Source organism: Artemia franciscana, chromosome 7 (genome assembly GCF_032884065.1).
Source record: "Artemia franciscana chromosome 7, ASM3288406v1, whole genome shotgun sequence".
Taxonomy (NCBI): Eukaryota; Metazoa; Arthropoda; class Branchiopoda; order Anostraca; family Artemiidae; genus Artemia; species Artemia franciscana.
In genome coordinates, this window is record NC_088869.1 from 13,886,870 (window position 1) to 13,911,210 (window position 24,341).

The 24,341-nt window shown below is 33.8% G+C and overlaps 1 protein-coding gene across 1 annotated transcript in view; it reads left to right on the plus strand.

The window, feature by feature from the left end:
• Positions 1-24,341, plus strand: part of LOC136028872 (amyloid-beta-like protein) — a 157,614-nt gene that overhangs the window by 103,089 nt on the left and 30,184 nt on the right. Inside the window, exon 6 of the mRNA XM_065706814.1 lies at positions 11,115-11,285. Within this exon, the coding sequence (XP_065562886.1) occupies positions 11,115-11,285 (171 nt within the window). The remainder of the gene's footprint in view (positions 1-11,114; positions 11,286-24,341) is intronic.

Sequence of the window (24,341 nt, forward strand, 5' to 3'; positions counted from 1 at the left end):
CCTTGTACCAGTTTTTGAAAGACTGAGAGCGTTTCGGGTACTTAGTTAAGTCGTCAAGCCTTAATTTTCAGTATAAGATCTATGTTCTCCGTTTTAGAATGACTAAAGAGAGACGGTTCTAAGGGGGGGATCTCTCCTCTCAGTGCTAGGGTATAATTTTCACGTTTGCTTTGTGAATTTGCCGGTCAAAAAACGAGTACATCTGGTATTGTTTTAGCATATCTTAATTAAAGCCATCAAAACGTAAGTAAAAGTTCTCTAAGGTTCATCTTGTAGACTGAGAAAGGAATGCTTCCGTAGTCAGCAAAAGACAAGTATGATTATGCGACACAGGGCCACCCTATAAATTTAGAGTGACCCATTTGATTGGCCACAGAATAGGGTATTTAGTTGGGTCGTATTTTACTTCGATTACGGATACTAAATGCTTCGTCAGTGTGTCTATAGCAACCTTATTACTTTCTTAAGTATACTAATTTTAGTAACGAGAGACCTGGTTAGTTAGAATTATTTATCGGATACTATTTTCTTATTGCGTAAGGCACTAATTGGAAGAGCTCAACAAGAACAAGTGAAGTATGCTTCATTAAATACTTTCAGATTGCTCAAGTTACCCAAGTTGCCAAGTTTAATATTAATTTAAATACACTGGGTGATTTAAGATAGTCATATGTCTCTTGGGGTAGAAGTTTTTTAATAGACACCTTCATAAGTGAAATTTCCACTATTAATTTTATGATAAACCTAATAAACGAAAGAAAATCATCAAACTGGCAAAGAAATGTCCTGTTATTCATCAGAAAAGTATCAAAACTATATGATAAGTTAAAAATCTAAGCTTAGTTTATGTTTGGTCATAGATATGATGTATGTATAAAATTATATATGTACTCATGGTTATCAAACAACCATATGTGCATTTTATTTAAATTATATACAAAATTTTATTTAAAATACCAGAAAAAAGCAAACACAAATATATAGAGAACTTCTTGGGAGGGTTTAAAGAGCTTTGAAAGGATTGGAACGGTGGAGCAGCGTGCGTAGCTGTGTTTTCTCGGGCGGCTCGGTACTGCAGTGAATTTTTAGTAGCAGTAGGGTCCATTAAAAGAACCGCACAAACACAATTGAACCAAAAGCACAAGGAAACATGAGAAACCCAAAACTTGAGATTCTTGAATTTTTCTTTGCTATGTGTAGAGAAGATAAGAGAGACTTGGGCAAATCGAGACATAGGGAAATACAAAATAAGTTTTACTACTTATTCGAACAAATGCAATATTTTATTCAATAGTTTGAACACAATGAAACATATTTAGCAACTTCCTCCTAGTAGCTAGATTGCAAAAAATCTCCGTAACAATGTCCTTCGTTATTTTTAATTACTCCGATGAATTAGAAAATAGATCTTTTGTTCAAGCTCTCACATTTGAGATGTGATCCCAGGACATTCTTCTTTTTTCAGGTTTTTTCTATCCGTAGTCACTATTTCCTCTCTTTTTTTTAATCTTATTCTTTATTTTATTATTATTTGGAGTACTCTACTTTAATTGCCAATTGAGCAACAGAAAATAGACGATTGTGTCTTTTTTATATGGTTTCCCACTTTTATTGAAGATATTGAGAAATGAAGCCTCACTTGTTACTTTTAATTATTACCAAAGGCTGTTAAGAAAATGACAGCATTTTTCGTATCTAAAGATGCATAATGAATAATGAAAAGAAGATAAATTGGCCAATTTCAATTTGTCAGGAAGCGCCGTGCTCGTAACTATCAAATTTTAATTTCTAGTGTAATTTGAACTTGGTCTCCGTGATAAATCGGAACATAAAATCTGCCTTAGTTAATATATCATTTTAGTCTGTGTCGTCAATTTATAATGGATGGGTACTTCAGGTTTAGTGCTTTTTGAGGGTTTGAATAATGACAGGTCCCTGTTATTATTAAATTTAGGTGGATTGTAATTATTGTAACATAATTACTATAAAAATTAGATCTTTTGGATGAAATGAGGGACTTTGAGATTTGAATAGTTTCTAGGATATTAGGATAAAAATATTTCAGTAAAATATAGGCAAACATTACTGTCGTCTGTTGTCTCTTGGGCTACTAGTTTAAATAAATGCCTATTATTTTAAAATGAAAGAGCACACAGAATATATTTTGTTTAAACACTGCCAATGTATTGTGCAATAACACCTAAGCCAAGATAAACAAGAATTAAAAAGTTACAACAAATGATACTTTTCAATATACTTAAAATTTGTTCGTTTTAATTAGCAACTCTTAAAAGTAAAGTCGAAAATGTTCAAGGTATTTTTTCAGACGCTCAATGGTAATTTTTTTGGGGGTGGGGAGGTGGTTATAGCAAAATTTTTTTGGTAGGTTCAACGATAAAAATATATATAAAAAATATATATTTATATTGGATAACTCAAATAAGATGCCCAGAAGAATGCATCAAAAAAGTTTCAATAACTCGATTATTCGAAGATCAAGAGGTGATGCTTTGATAATATGCAGCCTGCTTACTGTTAATTCATACTGGCATACATATTTCATTTTCCTAGAAAGTTAGTTTTGTTTATAGCCCCAAGCTATATATCAAAACTTGAGGATACGCTGCTAATGAAGTTCTTGCTTTATAATATATAGCAAGTTTCCATTTATTACATTATGATTTTTCTTTTATTTTCATCCATGCTTTTAAATTATTTATGTAAAAAATTATAAATGTAAAATATAATTTCACTCGAAGATAAGATTTCAAAAATGGTAGATTATGCGACACATCCGCTATCTACATTTACAGTTCTTCCAAAATCTTGTTTCCTTTGCACATCGACTGAAAAAAAGAAAACTATACCCATAGATAGCAAAAGAGTTGTATATTTTGCTCTTTTTTTATTCTTGTCAACGAGATATTTTTTTTTAATTTAAAAAAAATTATATCAAGAATGGTTTGAAAACATGAATATTAATGGTAACAAAGATGAAAGTCAGATTACTAGAAACTTGCTGCATATTGTAAAGTAAGAATTTTTATTAATAGTATTTACTTTAAATATTTATGTAGCCTAGGGCTGTATCTTGGACCATTGGCGGGGAGCATTTTCAAAGTAGCGATTATTATTTGGAAATAATGTCAAGGGAATGAAATGATGCTACTCTTTTGTTATTACAGTGCCTCCTTCAGAATAGCTCTAATACCATTACAATGTTTGTTTTATTTACCGTTTCTGTGCATAGAGAAATTTACCCTTTCAAAACTGATATTTTATCTGGCACCATGTATAAATCTGATTTTTTTTTTAATGTTGCTAGGAAAGCTAAGGGGTGCATGACTGTAAAAGGGGAACTCTACCTGGTACGGGAGAATCTCTATTCTTCTTCTTCATCTTAGTAGTAGATAAAGTCGACGCTATGCACTAGATGGCTGACTCAATTTTGTGTAACATTTTTAGCCCATATTCGCCAATCTTTACTTTTGCTTATCAGATATAGCTATAAATCCTGACTTTTTCTCTGTTGCTGACTAGTTTCCCTTGAAAAAGTTTATGACACCAAACCTTTCTGAAAAGGATTTTTCCCTGGCTTGTGCAAGTACTTATGTTGAAACTTTTAATGTAGACTCTGCTATTGTTCAAATCCACTTTGTAGGGATTATTTGAAATTTATTCCTAGTCCATTCTTCCATGTAAAAGGAAGGAATGGAAATCAAAATACTGAAGCAAGGGCCTTTTTTGCAGGGTAACAGGGCTGGTAGTTTAACTTTTTTTTCTATTTGCAAAATTGATTTTTTTTTTTTTTTTTTTTTCTAATAAGAACTTTGCTTGTCATCTGAACTTTTATTTGAGAATAAGTATGTTCGCTTTTCAGAAGATATCTTGGTGCTTGTAGGATATAGCGACCACTCTTTGGTCTTGATCTGTAATGAAACCGATTTTCTGTGTCCACTCGGGTATAATCAGCTTAGCCTGAACGAGATAAAGTACTATGCTGGTATATTTTAATTAAATGTTTAATATACAGAAGTGGTTAGGTTAGGTTTTCAATATATTGCTTTCTGGGTAATCTGTTTTCCATAATTCTCTGTTGTAGTTTCCATAATTTTATTTTTACTAAAGTATTATATTTTATCATATTTTGGTTTATTTCATTATGATTAACCTAACTTCACTTCTTGAGTGTGGTCGCTATGTCATGTAAGTGCCGCCATCTTAACCAAATCTATATAGAAAACAGTCGAAATATTTTTTGGTGTCAATTTGTCTGATAAATATGTTATCACTTATACTAAGTATTACTAACATTTAAGTGAAAGCAAGTTTGATTATGGTTGAGTCTTTGATTAGTTTGAATGGTTGTATGTTGTTGAATGATTTGATTATGTTAATATATGATGTCATGACGTTGTCCATTGAAATGGTCAAACTTTTTATGTTTTCATCATTATACTTTTAATGCTCAAAAGCTACTTTATTTTTCTGTATGCTTATGAAAGTTAATGCTAGATTTTTTTTTATTTTTTCATCTTTGTGGCCCTTATATAATAGCGTGTTTTAGAGCTATTGGAGCTTTAGTATCAAAAGTGAAGCTGTTTAAATGTTTCTTCTTCTTTCGTCTTCTTTCTTCTTCTAGAAAAGTTTAAAATTAAAAATTGAAATTAAATTTTTTAAAAATTAAAATTTCAGGCTGTGTTAGTTACGTATTATCAGGCATAAAGAACTTTAGAAAAAACAATTCTACGGTGAAGACATAAGGGGGAACTTATCCCCAAGAATTGTCTGAAGGACGATTCGTACTTTTAGAAGTAGTGGTTTGACCATCCTGCAAAAATGTTTAGAAATCGACTTTTCTTTATTTTCGACTTCATCACAGGGATAACTCTCTGAAATCTCCTTTGCCCCATCTAAGGTTCAAGTTTACATGTACCTATGATAATAAAATGGGGCATTCCAATCAAACCAGAACATAATAACATGAACTTTTTGAACATATAAAATAATCCAGTTTTTTTTTTTTTGGGGGGGGGGGTATTGAAGTACTAAGGACATCAAAAAAAAAAATAAATAAAAGAGTCCTTCGGACTCATCTGGGGTCTGTCTATGCAAAACAAAGTTCGATTTTCAAAGATTTTTCTATTGGTTGTTTTGAAACTATAATTTTTAGGGCAGCACCACATTTTCGTCAGTGTTGCCACGTTGAACGTGAAAATAAATAGGCATAACTAGTTAGTGATATATGGTAACGCCTTTCGCCAGGAAGAAATTCAAACATTAAAAGCATGTTGATTCCCAAATATAGACACCTTGTGAAGCTGTTAAGTCCTAAATTTTTTAACTTATTCTTTGCTGATTTTTCACACACGTTTCTTTTTCAAATTTGGCGGCTGCTGCCACCAAAAATTCATTGGTCTATGAGGATGTCGTTCTGATTAAGGATTAAATGCTCAAATTTTTTTAATTTTCTAAAGATAAATATGGATGTGTAAGTTTCAAGCTAATCAATTCAAACAATCAGATGCCATTTTATTCCTTATATTTTATTAATAAAATTTTATTTTATTACTAAATATACAACTAAAAATTACTACTATAGGAACTACTAACTATAATTTGCTATCAGCGAAATTATGACAGTAGTAAATAATAGTATGGATGACTTATTGATGTAAGCATTAGTCCGAAGTATGGTAAACATGAGAAGTATTTACTGGAAGTGTTTTTTTTTTTCTTTATTAAAACAAACATTAAAAAGAAACAAAATAGACATAAAAACTTTTTTTTTTCGTTGTAGCTCTTAAGGTCGTGCGGTGAAAACTGGGTGATATCACAAAATACTTTATAGTTACTTGAACTTTTTATTGCCAGATCTTTCCAATACAACGTCCTGTTCTTCTAAGTAATAAGTTATCTTAAAGAGCAATGGTTATATTGAACAAACAAAGTAAATTTATATCCGATTGAAGAGCTTAGCTTGGTAATGCCAAGTAACTATGAGAATAACTTGCTTAGAGCTTTAAATGCTTTTATTGTTATATTTAGTTTTTTTTTTTTCTTTATTTTTGACGAAAGAAAATCATTGAATACTTTTAACTGAGGGCTAAGAGAATTTGCTTTAAATTCTACTGGGCTAGGAGAAGTTTTAATTATTTTAAAAAGTAGAGTCCTGACAAAGAGTCAAACTTTAGTGTAAAAAGCGAGGCTTGAAGAGGAGACAGTCCCTTTCATATACGGAATAATCTCTGTTCATTATAAGTTTTAATGTCGCTCCTTACTTTCTGTTAAAAAAAACTTGTTTTTTATTTATTTAATCAACTAAAGGGTTTAAAGAATTGCTTTTGGAACTCAAAGAAGAAAAATATGCTGAGCCAAAAAAGAAGAAGAAAAGTATTTTGACACAAAAAAAAAGAAGAAAAAAAACACTAGGGAAATGCTGTTTTTTTTGTGTGTGAATTCCATTAGCCTGAGACCTATTTCTTATTCGTTATTTTTATTTTCTTTGGCGTAGAATGTTTTTCTTCTTTAAATAAGTTTCGCCATATTCCCATAACCTTAGACGATCCTATTATTTTCTTCGGAATTTTACTTGACAATACTTTTATTTTTTAATTTAAGTAATAATCAAAGCTACTTGTTTTTGCTGCTTACTAAAAGGTTCCGCTTGGATAGGGGTTTGATTAAGGTTCCGCTCCGAATAAGCTCCCATGATAGATAGGCTTCGTGCTTATCTTTGAAATGTGCTATCTTCCTATCTTTTTTCCAGCCATTTTACCATCTTTGTGTCGTTGTTAGGTAACGTGTAATACATCCCCTCTTCTGAAGGAAAAACTATAATAAAAATAAGAACAGTACCAATCGATTCCCCAATCAACACCTTTCCAATTATAATGATCTACTCCCTGATGGTGCCGGTTATGGCCCTTGGCAATATGCAAAACTACGAGAAAACATAATAATAGGGAAATTATTACTTACTAACATGCATCAATCTTTATTAATCAGATTGTCATGTTCCTTCCATTTTTACCCTCATTTTTATGTCATTTTAAAATAGTATGTTTATTCAACTGATCAAACAGTTCGTGGTAACGAACTGTAGTAAGGCGCGACCCGGCTCAATAGTATTCGAAACTCTAAAAAACGGAATTTTGATACCAATAGTTACATCAAAAGAATTGCATTTTAATGCTGATTTTAAATATATAAGTTTCATCAAGTTTAGTCTTACCCATCAAAAGTTAGGTTACCTTGATTACCCATCAAGGAGTTGTCCCGTCCGCAACGCCTCGCTCTTTACGCTAAAGTTTTTTATTGTTTAAACTTCAACTTTTTCTTTATTCACCTTAAAAAATACAAAAACAATATTATGCCCCAACAGAAAGCAGAGTTCGTAAGGCTGGGACAGTGCAAAAACATAAGAAAAAACATCAACATCTCATCGTAATACTGATTCCAAAATTTAACACGGCAAAAGACAAACAAAATAGAAAAGAAAATTATAAAAGAGAAGTAACAAGAATAAGTAAATAAATAAATATCGGGCAGGAGGGGCGGGGGAGGCTATCCCAGACACAGGGACACAAAAACAAAACACACAAATAAGAAGATCAAATAATTTAATTTTCCATCATCAATGGTGAATAATCAAAATTTTTGCAAACAATCTTTAATATTTGCTTTTTTAAATTTAGTTTAAAAAGTAGAATTATTATAAAGAGTCAAACTTTAGCGTCAAGAGTGAGGCGCTGCGGAGGGGACAACCCCTCTCGTATACGGAATAATTTCTATTCGTTTTAAGTTTTAATGTCACTCCTTACTGGCAGTAAAAAAAAAACTTGTCTTTTTTTTATTTAATCACAATTATGACATGCTACTGTTGGTGGGAGATAAAAATATAAACAACCTTAGCGAAGAAACACAATGAAAAATGAAAAGTGATATAGACAATGAAAAATTACGGAGAAATTGAATTAGTGCTGTATGTGGTACTGTTAAGTGGTATGGGTGGGGCAGATTGTCACAACAGTGACATATTTGTAAAGATTATTAATTAGGGAATTGAATGCTACTAATTTTTTTTTATTTTCATAGTTTCTTTCAGAAGAGGGGATGCTCTAAACCGCTACCGTCTTTAAAAAAAAATGTACAAATGAGCTTTTTTATCATTTGTTTTGCGGGATTTTGCTGCTCGAAACACCAATCTACTACCATTGTATCATATTCTTTCTTCTCACTAATGTCAAGAGCTAATTTTCTGCTTTAAGTCAAAGGTAGTCTTTAGACCTGAACCGTTTGGTAATGCTAAAGCTAATTAAGAATAACTAACAGCTAAGGTCTCTTAGTCCCCTAAGAGCTCTTCCATCCCTAAATTCAATTATATTCCACTTTTGTCCTTGTTTTCAAATGGATAACATCTCTGCTCGAAACAGTTTTTCCTTCTAAGCTTCTGATTACATAACTAATGTATATCGCCAAATTGCCGTACTCGTTCGAGTAAAAATAAATATAAAATATAAATGTTCAACATAAATGTAAATATACATTATAGGTCAAAACGTTTTAGAAATATGTTGGGAGCTGAGAGCGTAACCGGACAATGGTATAAAAGAAAACAAATAGAACGCATACTTCCATGTAAGGATCATAAATTAACTGATTTTTTTTGTGCAATAGGGAAATACTAGCTTCAGCCACGGTGCCCGTCGGATGGTGTGTCATAATTGTTGCCAGATTATTGATTTGGTGGGAGTTCCGGCCACTTGCCTATTGTATAAAGTAAAATTTGATCAGTGTAGGCTATAGTGAAATTTATGTTTACTCTCTGATGTTTCGTAAGCTTGAAAGAGTAAATAAAAACGAAGGGTTGAATATATGACAGATTTAAAACTATTTACAGCAAATTCGAGTCAGATAATGAAAAAGAGAAAACTAAAACTAGATTTGTTTTTTGTTCGTTCCGGAGAAGGAATCTTCTCCAGAACGTTCGTTCTGGAGAATTCTGTTCGTTCTGGAATGGAGATGAATCATCTGGGAGAAGGAATATCCAGATTGTTCTGGTGTGTGTTTATGCACATGGCTATGGAAAATGCTCTGAAGTGCAATTTAGCTAAATTGGTTTCCCAAAAAAAACAATTCTGGTGTATCTTCTAAGAAAGTCTTTGTCCATTTATTTGGCATTTATTCCATTTGTGGGGAATCTCTTTGTGATAATTTACGGCTCAATCAAATGCTTTAATACCAAAATCGTAAAAAAAAATGTGTGGAAAAGGGGATTTAGCTTGATTGGCTTTTGAAAGGCTCATTTATTGATTGTTCGAAGAAATCAATAACCGTCTGTCTTTCCTTTAAAGTCTATTTCCATGTAAATGTTGCCCTATTAAGACTATATTTACGCCTTATTCATTTTGATTTCGTGGAAAGCTTATTTTAATTTTTTTTCTACACGTGCAGAACGACTCCATGCTCTTGCTCTCAGTATTGACAAGCTACTGCCTTTATATATTTTTCTTAAGCGATTTTGTTTCCCGCCTTTTTTATTATTGCGTAGAAATTCTGAAACGCCTTTTCTTCTTTTCTTTTTTTTTGACCAACAGGATCGATTTATTATCTCTTTACTATGTTTCCAGTCCAGTATTGTCAAGCGGATCGATTGATAGTATTCCACCTTTTTCTTGTCCTCTTATCTGGTTATATAACTTTTATTATAAATTCCGGAAGGCAAAGACAGTGTTAAGGGAGAAAAAGTAGAAAATTCACTTTTCTAGATTTGTTAGTCAGGAAGAATTTCCGAGACGTATTTATCCTGGCAATCGCCTGCAAGTAGGTAAATTTAGTCACGTATGCAGGAATTTGCTCGGGGGAAGTTTCAGCATTTCAGTGGAGCTCATTCGAAAAAAAAAACCACTAAGAAATATGGTAAATTGCATGTAAAATTAAATGAATATGCGGAGAATATAAAAAAAGGGATATTTCAAGATTTCATTCGAACGATTTAAGATGCCGATTTGAACGTGTTCAAAACCTAAATGTGGAGACAGTTGTAAAAAGAAGATTCATTCTCGGGTATAAAACTTTCTATGACACTGAATGTGGAGAATTTCCTCGTGTATATTTTAGAATAAACTTTAGGTTTGTGCTTCCTATGAAACATGTGATTTTGCAACAAGCCGAAGCTTGTTGCAGTTTTATTCAATCCTAAAAAGGGCTAATTTATAGCCCTTTTATTTATAGTCCTTTAGGGCATATATCTTAAATTCTTAACAGGTTTGATTATTTGTAATTTTTCTTTTGCATCTTCACGATTTTGTTGTGTATACGGTTCTATTTTGTACCAAAATACAAGTAGCCGAAGCTTGTTGCAGTTGATGCAATCCTAAAAAGCGCTTATGCCAGATTTGCCTCTCAATCACTTGGTCTATCTGTCTTGGATTTTTCTATGATTAGCCATGGTTTGATGCCCACAACTACTTGATTTTAATTACATACAGCTGAAGCTTGTGTTAGTAGGGTAAGATGCTATTATCATTGAATTATTAGTTACAGGTCTATCAATTTCCCGAGTCATCAGTGTGTCATTGCTTAGATCTTTTAATTTCTTTTTTGTTTTAGAATGATCTAAACTTGACCTAAGGAATATAATTTTTTTTTTTCACTACTTCTCGTGTTGTTCGGTCTAAAAAAAAGTACGGTAAACTTCAAAATATAATTTGGTAGATAACTTCAGCTGAATTACCTTTATAGAATGATAGCTAAAATGTCGCCATACCTTAACGTTAAACAATAGAACAGTATAAAAATAACATTCCAAAATTTGCATAGGAACCATAAACCTTAATGACTTAAAATCGACAATAAAAAAATACTTGTATTAGAAAACCTTGCTTTTATTTTTTATTAATCCTTTTGTTTTCGTCAAATATCCTTGTGAATATGCAAAGTTAGTCAATAACATGTTTTGAGATTAAAGTAAATAAAATAAAAAACAAACAAAAAATAAAACAAAAACAAAACAGCTGTAAAATGGACTTGGTCGTACTGACTTTTGAAAGACTCAATTATAAACAATAAGTCTTGTGCTTATGATAAGTCTTTAAATAATTTCTTTTTAGGATTTTGACTTCACGTCCACCACAACCACTACTACTACTACGACAACCACTACTACTCCTCCTCCAACTAGAGACCCATATTTGTCCCACTATGACCCAAAGAGAGAACACGAAGATTTCCTTGAAGCTGAAAAGCGTCTTGATGAAAAATTCAAAGAAAAATTTACAAAGGTAAGCACAGTCTAACATAATTTTGTACTTGTTAATTGATCTCAGAACAAACTCAAGAATTTTTCTCTGTAAGATCTGACAAAACCGGTTTGCCTCTCTGCTATCGGTTATGATTTGCTGGTTTTGAGTGAGAAAAACTACGATGTAGGTATATTTTATTTAAATATATAATACATAGAGGTGGTTAGGGGCTAGGTCAGGTTATTCTGTATAATTAACAAGTACCCATAATTTTGCTAATTCTGTCATGTCTAAAGAAGCTCTTGAAGTTTCTAGGTCATAAAAGCAAAAGTCTTTTCAAAAAATACTATCAATAACTTCTCTCTAAAGATACATACTTCGTAGAATCAATGTTTAAAAAAGAACTTAAGAGACCTTAATACAATTCGTGAAAATAAAGAGGATAACTTTGCCACCAATATAGACCTTGTACATGACATAAGTAGATAATTATTTATTATCTATAAAAATCATTTCATTGGGGGGGGGGGGGAGGTTGTAAAACCTAACGGAGCACCTGGCATATGTGTTTGTTCATGATCAAGTATAAAAAAAAAGATACGACATTAGACTTTACAGTCCCTACCGGCGGTGCTGATCTCCGTTTCTTGGCCCTTCAGCCAGGAAGTGCAAGGGGGATTGGGGGCCTACCATCCTGTGCTTTCGCACACCCTTCCTGTTTACCTTCCCCAGATTTCTCCAGCTACCCATTTAGAGCTGGGTCGACTCTGGATAAGCTTACAGAGTCATGCCACTGACCCCCGTCCCAAACTGAACAATTGGATACACCGGGATTCGAACCCACGTCCTCTCAGACAAAGGATCCTGAATCCAGCGCACGAATCTACTCGGCCAGGACGGTTCATGATCAAGTATGACCCCGTGTAATAAATTTCTGTGGTTTTTCCGCTCCGTAAAACCCTAAGCACATGCTTATTATGCTTATTGTTTAATAAAGCCTAGTCTTTATCGTTTAATGAGTCGCCATTATCAATACTATTGCAAATTTTAGATTTTTCTTTGCTATGGCAGAGGGGCTGATAACAAAACCTCCATTGGAAACTGTGGATACAAGTTCCCCAAACTTCTTTATCACATCTCCTCTGTAGTTGAATGCTCTAGTTTCGATGAGAGATTAATTAATCGTGACTGTATTAAGTGAAAGCAGATAGAAATGTATTGATTGAATAAACTTAGCAGAAAGAAGATCTTAGCTGTGATATATGGGTTTCGATCGGGTGATGGGGCCCTGCGGCTCTAGATTACAACTTTGGGTACATTTTTGATGAGTTGAGACACACGTTTTTGAGCAAGAGAAAGAAGATAAGGCAGGTCAGTGTGGCGTGCATGTAATTCCTTATGTTATGTTCATAATTCTGCACATGGTTTATCGTTCGGCGAATAAGAGTAGGTAGTATCGTAAATATGAAAAAAAGTACCTTCTTATGCTTCAATTTTCCAGGGATATCTCAAAATTCCCTCCCCCCTTCTCTTTTGCTAAGGTTTGTCAATGTTAGTATTGTTTTGCGCTCAGAACCAAAGGGTGTGGGGAATCGATGAGAATTAGATCTTCAGCAGCAGTATAACAAGGAGTAATAATAATGGTGATAATAAAAACAGATTTTACAGTGTCTGTCGACATCAGTATAGATGTACAAGTGTTCAAACAGAATTGAATAATTATGATATTAATCAGAATTCTTTTGTTTGTAATATTCGTTCAAAGTCATGTCTGTTCAAAAGCCAGATTTATGAAATTTCAGTAAGTTTATTAAACTCTAGGCAGGTACTGATGACAGATTTTTGGACTTCTCCACCCCCCCCCCTCGACCTCCTTCATTTTAAAGTTTGTGAATCAAAATCTATATAACTAGACTAGCAAACTTCAAACTGGTACTAGTGACTGAATTTGGGGCTCCCTACCCCCCTCCTTCATTTCAAAGTTCCTGAATTGAAAACCTTTTTAAAGACAATTTATTAAACACGGGATTAAATACCATTTTAACGGCATGATATGGCTAGAAAATTGGCTTGGAATATACTATAAAACAATTTTTTTTATAAAAACATAGATCAGGGACTTCTCACTACTTTGAGAATAAACGGGTCAACAGCAGAACTGGAACTAGGTTTTTTCTCAGGGTGGCAAATGTTGACTTTACTGCCCCCTACCGCATCATCAATACTGTAAATATTGCAACTTTTGCCCAAAAATATTGCAATTCAAGCTTGTTTTGCCGCTCCCTCCCGGGATTGCTGCCCATGGCGCTTGCTCCCTCTAACCCCACCCTAGATCCGGCCCTGATCAAGAGTCGAAAACATGCCCAGGAACACATTTTTAAGTTCAAAGAATTACAACGTTTGTGAATGTCAATCGAAAGTCAAAAGAATTACAATGTCAAGCGCCAGATTCTTTTTTTTTGCCACCACTTTTTGCTCAAATGACCCATACTTTTTGCTGAAAACTATCTTTACCACCATCTATATCACCCTAAGGTTGTTTACAGCATACAATTTTATGTTCTATTTTGCATACATGTCTGTTTGCATTAACAATATCCTAATGTTTGATCAAATAAAGTGTATTCACTTTGTATCTGCCCTAAACCGAATAACTTGAAGGGCACTATTCACAGTTATTTCTGGTTATTTCACAGTTACTGTTATTTGACAGTTACACAGTTACATCTGGATATCCAGAATTCACCAATCTAGCCTTCACCTAGATTAGACTTAGTTTGCACGTATAAACTGCTCTCCAAAAAAAATCTAGTCAATTATCGATGGATTTTGTAGAGTACAGATTCGAGTTTTATGTCTCCAAAAGAGTTGAAGATTCTCCTCTCTCTTGGGTGGGATACCTTGATTAAAAAGGAAAATGATTAAAATTAAATCTAGAGAAAGTATATGTAAAAAAACATCTTAAGTCTCCTGCCGGGCACTGCTCGGCGTAGAGAGCAGTGTTTGGTCTGCCTCCTCCATCCAATTCGGTCCATGGCGACTATTTGCTCTTCGCCCTGTCTGATGTTTGCCATCGTCAAGAACTCGGACAGGCTGTCGGACCAACGTTTCTTTGGTCGGCCGCGAGGTCGCTTCCAACCAACTTTGATAGGGTCGAAGTCTTATATCATCTTTGCGGGTAGATGTGGTGGCATTCGAAGCAGATGCCCGAACCATCGTAAGGTTCGCTCGGCTGATTGAGTAGAAAACCAAGACTGCTTTGTGAGCTGCAGAAGCTTCTCATTGCTGACGAAGTCAGATGGGTAAAAAAACACGGGTAAAAAAACATACCCGTTCTTATTTATAAGCTTCATGTTGGTTGGACTTGATATACTTTCCCTGTAGCTTTCTGTAAAAAGGGATGATCTATAAATGAAGAATGGGTTCTAGAACTGTATTGACATGACATTTCCAGGTAAGGAATTAGTCATAGATAAAGGTTATTAATCGTCAAGTCCGTGTTTTCCTTTTTTCCACAATCTGTTATACACATTGATGAGTGTTATTTCATCTCCTATTTATCATGTAATAATAACAAGGGATTCTAAATTTTATAGATGTGGTGTATTTATCATTAACAGATTTTCTCTCAGTTATGCTTGCTTTTGGAATTTTACCAAATGGGGGGGGGGGTCCTGACTCGCATAGTTGAAACTACATCATCTTTGATTAACGACATATTTCCTACACTTATCAGTTTACCCGTCAAGCTAGACCGTATTAGTTTTTACTTTTAATTTATAACGGGGTGGACCCACATACTCTGGGTCTAGGCTCAGTGTTCATGAGTGTCTTTTCTTCAGTAAACCGACCCGTGTAATTGAGGTCAAGGCATCTCTTGATTCACGTTGACAACTTTGACTTGAAAATTTTTTCTTTACTTCATTTGACCTGATAGTGATACCTCCAATTATTTTCTTCTACTTATACTTGTTTCATATTTGAGGATATGAAGACTAAGACGACTTAGCGTTTGTTAGATATGGGGGGATAGAGTTAAACTTCATTATGTCACAATTGGCATATTATTCGCTTTGAGAATGATTCAGATTTATGTTCTGTACTTTTTGCTTTTTGAGGCCGTAAAAGGGACCATCCTTAATATACCTTCTGTGTATCATGCCAGTGGTCAGTCAAAAAGCACTATTTTTTAAGTCCATGGATGTTTCATGGTCTTCTCGGGATTCAAAAAGGAAAAATATTCCTGGAAGGCTGTTAGGTTTTCCACCCTTAAACTGGGAGATTCAAAACCGGGAGATTTGGTGGGTATGCGGTAAAGCAACGACCTCTTTTCCTCGAACTTGCTTCTATTGAATTGTCGTTCTCATGGAATAATTTCTAGCTGACTTTGAAAGAAAAGCCTTCTGTGAAAGAAGCTTCATGTTCTACGTCCACGAATGACGTTTTATGGACCACAAAAGTGGCGTTTTACGGATTGGGAATAATAGGTTAGCTAAGCATGTACTTTTTGGCAGTCTCTTTGGGGCACGGTAAAAAGCAGGACGTCTTAGAATAGAGTGGAAGAGGCAATAAAAAGGAAACTAGGAACTATATCCGAGGGGATTAAAGTGAAGCTCTGAACAGATTGGGGCGATGAAGAAGGGTGCGAATTGTGTTGGCTTCAGGTGACCCTCTGCCGTGATTAGTTGCCAGTAGCAATATTTGCTGTAGCTTTGATATCAATTTTTCGTTTTAGCATCTTTGATGCGAGAAAAAGGACTTCGTTGTAAAAACAACTGGCCGTTAAACAGTAAAACATCTTAAACATTTTTTTGTTTAAAATTAACTTCATCTAACGTAACGCCGTAACTGCAACCAAAAACTTTGTTTGAATCTTATATGTTTCTTATTGCCCTGTATGAAACATGGAAAATCGTATAAATCTTTACAGGGAAAAGCTTTCTAGATTTCTCCAAGAAGCGATGAGGATGCTTACATTTTCTTTCCAGATGATTGTCACTTTTTTTCTGATTCTTGTATTAGTTCAAGACAGGTAACGGCTGATCTGCCCATTCCCCTTTGCAGTTTTTTTTTCTAAATTGTGTACTGGCTAGACTGGCATAGACTGATATGATTATGAGCTGAAATGACTACATTGGTCCTCGAGTTTGCAGTTTTTTACTCTGACACCCTCGGTTCAATTTCAAGAGTGCAACCTCTTATAATTTTAGTGATCAGGATGTTTTACAGATAACCATTTGAATGATAAACTCAAATGACTTACCTAATGCTCTATCTTTACCAATCAATAGTAATTAAAATAGAAGTGATAAATTTTACGACGTACTTCAATTGTAAACAATCGCCCGAAGGAATGGTGCTTTTGTATCTCCAAGTTCGATATTCAACTGAAGATAATTGCCAGAAAACCCCTTTATAGAGAAAAAGGATTTGAACAACAAACGGCATTCAATTGGTAGAACGTCTGTATGGCTACATGAAATAAAGCATTTGTAACATAAAGTCTTAATAAACATAACATAAACATAAAGTCTAATAACATAAACATAACATAACAAATAATAACATAACAATAATAACATAATAAACAATAATATAACAAATAAAACAAATAACATAAAAAACAAAGAATAACATAAACATAACATAAAGTCTGTAAGTCTTTTATTTGTGTTGCTGTTTCCTGGAAATCTTGTGTCTTATATTGTTGTTGAAGAGTTTAAAGTCCAGCAATTTTATTTGACAATATTCAATTAAATCATTGAAGACAGTACTTGAAAATAGCGCTATCATGCACATATTAGCTCTATTTTCCTCACTGTTACCATCGCTAAATTTTTTGCTTCTTATTTATGTTCTTTTCTCTTCTTCTTTTCTGTGCTTTTTCTTTTTCTTTTTCTTTGTATAAGATTGATTGAAGTAAATTTAATTTTTGTATATTTATATATTTAACTTTTTCTTTCTTTTAACTTTTTGGTGATTATGCTTGATTTCTATATATTTTTTTATTTTGATTTAGTGCTTAGTTGAATCGTATTTCTGTCCCCTCCTTTATAGGCCTAGAAACGTTTGAAAATAAGTACTATATATTCATTGTGTGCTTAATTAATTATCAATACATCTTATCTCAATATAGCGTCCAATATAAATCCACAGTTTCAGACCAAAAATACGTTTGAAAATTGAAAGAAATTTGATTCATATTACTTTGAATGATTTGTTTAGATTTTTGCTGTAAAATATAAAGTACTTCTGTAAATAAAAGGTGGTCTCTCGAATGAGAAAATCGGCGGCGATTATAATAGAAATGATAAATCTTTACGACGTATTTCAATTGCAAACGACTGCACGAGAGAATCTCTGTTTTCCCTTCCAATGTTCATTGTTTAACTGAAGATAATTGCCATAAAATCCCGTTGGTGATTAACAAAATTTGAATCATAAACATCGTTTCATCCCTGGAACTTTCGCTAATGGGCATATAAAATTGAGCATTTGTTACGTCTACTTTTCTTTTATTTCTGTTGTCATTTCCTGGAAATCTTTTTTTTTTTTTTTTTTTTTTTTTTTTTTTTTTTTTTTTTTTTTTTTTTTTTTTTTTTTTTTTTTTTTTTTTTTTACTGTCTAGGTTGAACAATTGAGGTTGAGGATATTCACTGAAACTGTTGAATATGCCGCTTCAACATGATGTTGTCATTCCTGTTAGTTCGCTTTTCCTCACTGCTGTCATTGCCTATATGGCCCCCGATATTTATTGATCCATATTTTTAGATAGTATAAAATCGAAAACTGAAAAAAAAATTGATTCTATCTTCATCGAAGTTTATTGAAAGCAATATGGACAGCTGATAATGAAAAGAACCTATAACCTAATGTCCTTTAGTAGGAGTAATACCCATAAAATTAAATGTATAGCTTACTGTAAACTACATTACGGTTTTTTCTGAATCCTGAATATCTCTCAAGGTCTATTCATAGTTAGATTTAACAAACATCGAGCTTATGATAATATTTGACCCCCTCGTAATGAGATTCGGCTTAATCCAGAGCTAGGTAAAGCCAGATCTAAGTTCAGTTTATTTGAGCTTTTTAAATCTTTACTAATGTCTTCCAAATCAAGGGCTTAGGGAACAATTCTTAGCTTTTTAGAAATAAAACTAGATTAGAATTTAAGTTTCAAAGTCCAGGAATTAAATTCCAGTGATGATATTTTGCGAAAGCCTCCTCATAATAATTCAAGCAAGAAGAAGAAGAAGTTCTAAAATACAATCGTTAAAATTTCCTATTTAAGCTAGGCAACCAGGTCATTCTTAAAATTCTCCATTCTATATAATCAGAAAGGTAGAATCTGACCGCTATCTCAGCGTAATATAAATCTCAGCTTTAAAGGATTTTCTTTAATTAATTTTTTTTATTAACTTTATGGAAATGACAATAAAAAATTTTTTTGCTGTATCTGTATCGATTAGTTTAAATTAACTAGTTTTAAAAGACAAAAATAAAGTCAACATAATCTGAAACAAACGAACATAGAAAGGGTCCAAATAAAAGTAGCTTGGATTCAAGTCATGCCAAGCTGGTACGTGTTGCTTTTTGGAATGGCATTCCTGGAAATTTTATTTAATTCCAAACTGCCACATTTACAGAGAATTCTTACGAAAAGATTTTCAGTTTCATTGTGTTGCGAGAGCAACACTTTGGTTTTGTCCCGGTTTTTTTTTTTTTTTTTTTTTTTTTTTTTTCCTATGCCGCCGATCTCAGCTTATTCCTGGAAACTGGTAAGGGTCTAAGCTGTGCGGTTTTTACGGAAAGTGTGGACCTCAGGCCGGATTGATGAATATGACATTACATTTTGGAAAGCTCCGTAGAACTCTTGCCTGGGGCCAAAAAGGATGGTTTTTGCTTGTCCTCGAGCCAGAGCCTATGGTGTGCGAAGTGAAGTGGAGTTATATAGCCTATGTCAGAGAGGAGTATCTGAAGTTGTGCAGCCAAGCTTTCGTTTCATCAAACCATGTTTCTGCTTTCGAGTGGAAAGCTCCGTTCTAGCAGGCAAGCAGGCAGGCACCAGTTTCAAATTGAAGATGGACTAAAATCTATAAGTGTTAAATATATGCGGTAGTTCCCCGGCCCCACAGCCAATATATCTTCTTTGAGTGATAAATAGAAAAATTTACAGAAACAAAAAAGTGCGATTTTCCCACGGGTCCGAAAGTGCTGCCATCTATTGTTTCTAGCCATTTCTGTTCGTGATTTCAGCTGACTTTACCATTCTTTTTTTTCTACTTGGGATTGCAATAGAGAAATGGTATCAGATATACCTCTTAAACTTTAAAAGTTCTCTCATTGCTAAAGAAATTAGAGCTTATCCTTTGCTCCTTTCTAAGTGATGGTGTTAGAAAGTTGGCCTCCGGCAAAAAAGTCAACTTTTGAACTAAGACAGATAGAATTTTTTTTTTCAATGACAATCGATAGACCTTGATGAGCTGATCAAAGTATATGTCATCCATTTTTTGTTACAAAAATTCCTTCATGACATACACCAGTTTGAAAGTTTCAAGGGGTTGACAACTTAAGTGGTAAGGTACACACTTGAACTAAAAATAGGCCGATACCAATTGTGAGATATGTAGGGGACTTCCAAGCAACAGTCGATTATTAGCTTATAATCATCTTTGGCAATGAGGGGTTTGCAACTTTTGCTGATTGGTGTACCTATTATCTGTTTCTGGTGTAATTGATGGTAAGAACAACTTGGTTCCCGATTGTAAGACATGTAGGGGAGTTGTAAGTAATAATCGGCTGTTAGGCTACAATGACTTCAGCGACAAGGGGTTTGGAACTTTTGCTAGTTGGTGTACCCATTGTTTGTTTCCGGTGAACTTGGATGTATATCCCGGGAGAGGGACTTGTAAGTAAGAATCGGTTGCTAGAGGAGGCTCACGAGGGGCTACAAATTTTTGCAAATTGGTACACATCTATGGAATCAGGGACCCATAAATTTCCTGTAATGACTCGCTATCCAATAATAAGCGATCCTGGATGGCGAGTCATTACAGGAAATTTATGGGTCCCTGATGGTATTTTGATCCTGAAAAGTTACAGATAGCTTTATAATACCAACTAGATTACATAAGATAATGTTCCAAGTTTCCATCCGTCACGATGTCTACGATTGAAAAGGATAAAGTTCAACCGGCTGCAAAGTGACATTTAGGGGCCTAGTAAGTAATAATCGGCTGTTAGGTTACAATCATTTTCAGAGATGAGGAGTTTCCAACTTTTGCTTGTTGGTGTACCCATTATTTGTTTCCGGTTGAACTTGATGTCTATCTCGGGAGAGGGACTTGTAAGTAAAAATCGGTTCACTTTAGGCTAGAAATTTGTCCAAATTGGTGCACATTGTATTCGATCCCTGTAAATCTGTCGGTAAGAAAGTTCATATCGATGGTCTATCAATCACTGTAACCTAGAATTAAGATGTTACGCAACGGGTACAAACGATAATACAAAACAATGAGGTAGTTTCGTAATAATTAATAGAATGTCATCTATGGTATTTTGATCCTGAAAAGCTCCGGATAGTTTTATAATTAATACCAACTAGATTATACAAGATATTGTTCCTAGTTTTCATCCGTTACGATGTCTACGATTGAAAAAGATAATGTTCAACTGGCTGCAAAGTCAATTTAGTCCTTTCTTTCAATATTCTTTTGTTGTTGTTTTTTCAACGCTGGGGTGTGATCATGTGATTACTGATTGCGTTCTTCTTTGAACATACTGTTTTAAAAGCTTCGATAGGCTGACAACTTCAGCATTTAACCGATAGCGAAGAAACAAAACCAAAGTGTTGCTCTCGCAACACTTTAATCGGCAAAGCCGGACAAAGGTTGCCGCAACACTTCACGTTGCCCAGGCAACGTAGGTCTAGTTAAATTTGAATCGAAGAAGTAATAAAAGAAGCTGACGAACTGTGTAAAATTTGGAATTATAGAGGAAATCTAGTGGTGGTTTTGGTCTCTCTTGCACCCAGACCAAATTCTTGATTAAACCCCCCCCCCCCCCCTGTCTCCCAAAAATTTGCAGGTTATATGTATACAAAATTTCCATTTATTTACGAAACTTCCTATTTATTTAAATTTGACTTTTCTTACTTTAGCCTCTGCAAAATCTTTAATTGTGTCGACATCCTGAAAATATGAACACGTTTGAATACAATATATTACAAAAAACATTAAAATTAATTAAATTTAGTGTGCTTACTTTTATTTTGAAGGAATTGTGATTAAGCTATGGGAAAAAATGAAAATCTCAGAATGCTTGTGCTTACTGCCTACTGCGCCCTCTACTTTATTTTAATAAAAGTAAAATAAAGTGATTGTAACCGTTAGATTATTTATTTGAAATTTTGCGCCCGTTCTGTGCCTGGGAACAAGTGACCCCTTCCCCCATAAAGGTGCCTCCTGAGGAAGTTGCTCAAATCTTCACCTTTTTTGGGAAGCTGAAACTCTGTACTCCCTTTCGTTCAGAACATTGCTCTTTATTCCCTCTCATGAAGTTATAACTTCTTTTAGATTATCGATCTGTCCCACCCAATTTGAATGCACCCTTTTCGTTAAGTGACAATTGGATTACCAAAATTTGCAATTTTTCACATCTATCCGTAACTGACCTATCGATCTTAACCGTTCTTTTACTATGGCCTTTTAGAGGAATATTTTAACCGAATTATCATACATTTTTTTCTTCACCCTTTTTGATGCGCGTTCCTTTAAGAACCTCTTTGGACAACCTTTATTACAATGTTCGCTGGTATTATCTTAGTTCTAAAACTTATTTTCATTCTTCCAATCTGTTTTCATCTGCGTAAAAACACCCTGTGTCTTGTTTATTCTATATTTTACATCTTCACCAAATCCAACTTATTTATGAGTTATGCCATCTATTTGAATGCATTTAAGTGACTTGCTCTTTTTAGCGTTAATATTAAAACCTACCATCTAGTACCCGAATCACTAAACCACATAGAATCTATCTATTTCGTAAACGATTTTACCAAAGATCTTAAAATCATCTTTATAATTGGGAGACAATAATTTTATTATAGTCGGGTTCTTTTATTAAGTGCTCTAATTCTAACTAATTATTATCGTTTATATTGACATCGGTAATAAACCTATTAAATATTATTAAGACATGGAATTTCCATTCTTGGAATTTCCGCGCTTTTCAAATATAAAGAAAAGTTTAGCTGAAATTCTAAATACAAATCTTTAGTTTCATCATCGTCGATATGTGGATATCGGGGGTCAACTTAATTAATGTCAATCTTTTTCAAATTTGTGGACGCTTTAGTGGCAAACCACTTAACGGACTCTTAGTTTTGTTCAGTCTTCCGAGTTTTCTCTAAAAGTAGGGATTATTGCCAACAAACTACGTAAAACTATTTCATGCCTACCATTAAGCAATGTTTTGAAGACAGTTTTTTTAAGGATCTACTTAAGAATATCTAATATACAAAAAAAATACATTTTTGGGTGGTGTTTTTTTCAAATTCTACAATAAAGATAGTACCTTTTTAGAGTTATTTCAGGGAGAGAAATAAGTCTCACCCTGAGTATACCCTCACCCTCAGTATAAGGATGAATAAAACTATACATAGTAAATCTATTCTAAAATATATTCAAGAACATTCCGCATGCTCAAGCACTTAGCTAAACATCTACTTTTTTATTTTTTATTTTTTTATACCAGATAGGTGGTACCTTAAAACGAAAACAGAGTACGTTTAATTTTGAGAACTACTACTACTACTACTAATAACTCACTGCAGCACCAAGCCGCCTAAGGCCAACACAGCTACGCACGCTCTTCCTCCAACCTAATCTATTTAAAGCCTCTCTCTCTACATCCTCCCAACCCAGACAAGGACGACCTGCTTTCCGTGTAGCCCCAGACGGTTGGCCAAAAAGGACAATCTTCGGTTATCTGTCATCCTTCATCCGTAGAACGTGGCCTAGTCATCTCAACCTTTCTCTCATTATAGCCCTAGAAAGTGGGATTGCACCACATTTTTCGTACAAACTACTGTTTGAAATACGGTCAGTCAGCCGGGTACCCAGAACAATCCGTAGGCAATTTCTCTGGAAAACATCTAGTAAATTTTCATCTGCTTTGTCCATTCTAATTACAAAATTCTCTATGCTCAAACATATAACCAAATGTAAAATACATTTTTTTGCATTGGTTAATTAAGATTAAATAATTTTTGAAATGAGCTTTGAGTGCGTATTTGCTAAAAAATATTTTAGAATATTCTTTTTGCTCGATTACGTAACCAAAAATCAAAAAATTTGGTTATATCAGATAGTTGATACATTACAATCATTAACAATGTGTTTTTAAATGCCAATTTTGAGTACGTGTTTTGGAAATATACTGTACAACTTTCTCCACACTCGACTGCATAACTGAACTCCCGAAATATATGAAAAATTTTATATTTAATGATTATGATATTTTTTCGAAAGTAGCAAAAAATCATCTTGTGAATTTTCTCTACCATTTTTTTTATGGACTTGCTCAAATTAATCTAATGTCTACCCTGTACGAGTTGACATGATATAATCTTGCAAGTACAATCTCTTCAAGACAGTCTTTTTGTTTGACTTTCCATTCGCAACATTAGAAAACTAGCATTTACATATTAAGAAGATAGGCATCTATCGCTCTCCATAGGAAAGGCTTTCATTTTCCTTGACATTTTTGAGAACACTGAAAAAATTCTGTAAACAGAGTAACTATGGCGACGCGGCAAAACAGCAAGAAAGTATCTGAAATTGGCTCTCTTTGGAAAGTCAAGTTTTCTGCTGAAAGGCCTTTTAATTTTATAGAAAGATGTTTATTACTAGGAGACGGGTTGCCAGAGCAAATTTGTCCTTGATCTTTGTCCTCTGAATTGATAAGAGGAAATGACAAGTTAGTTATTTGAAATTCTTGTGATGTTTGTGTCAAGTTCATAAGCAAGGTTATAACTACTTCTGCCTTGACTGGTATTGAACGTTTGCATCCTTAAAAGGAACGGGCAGTTCAAGC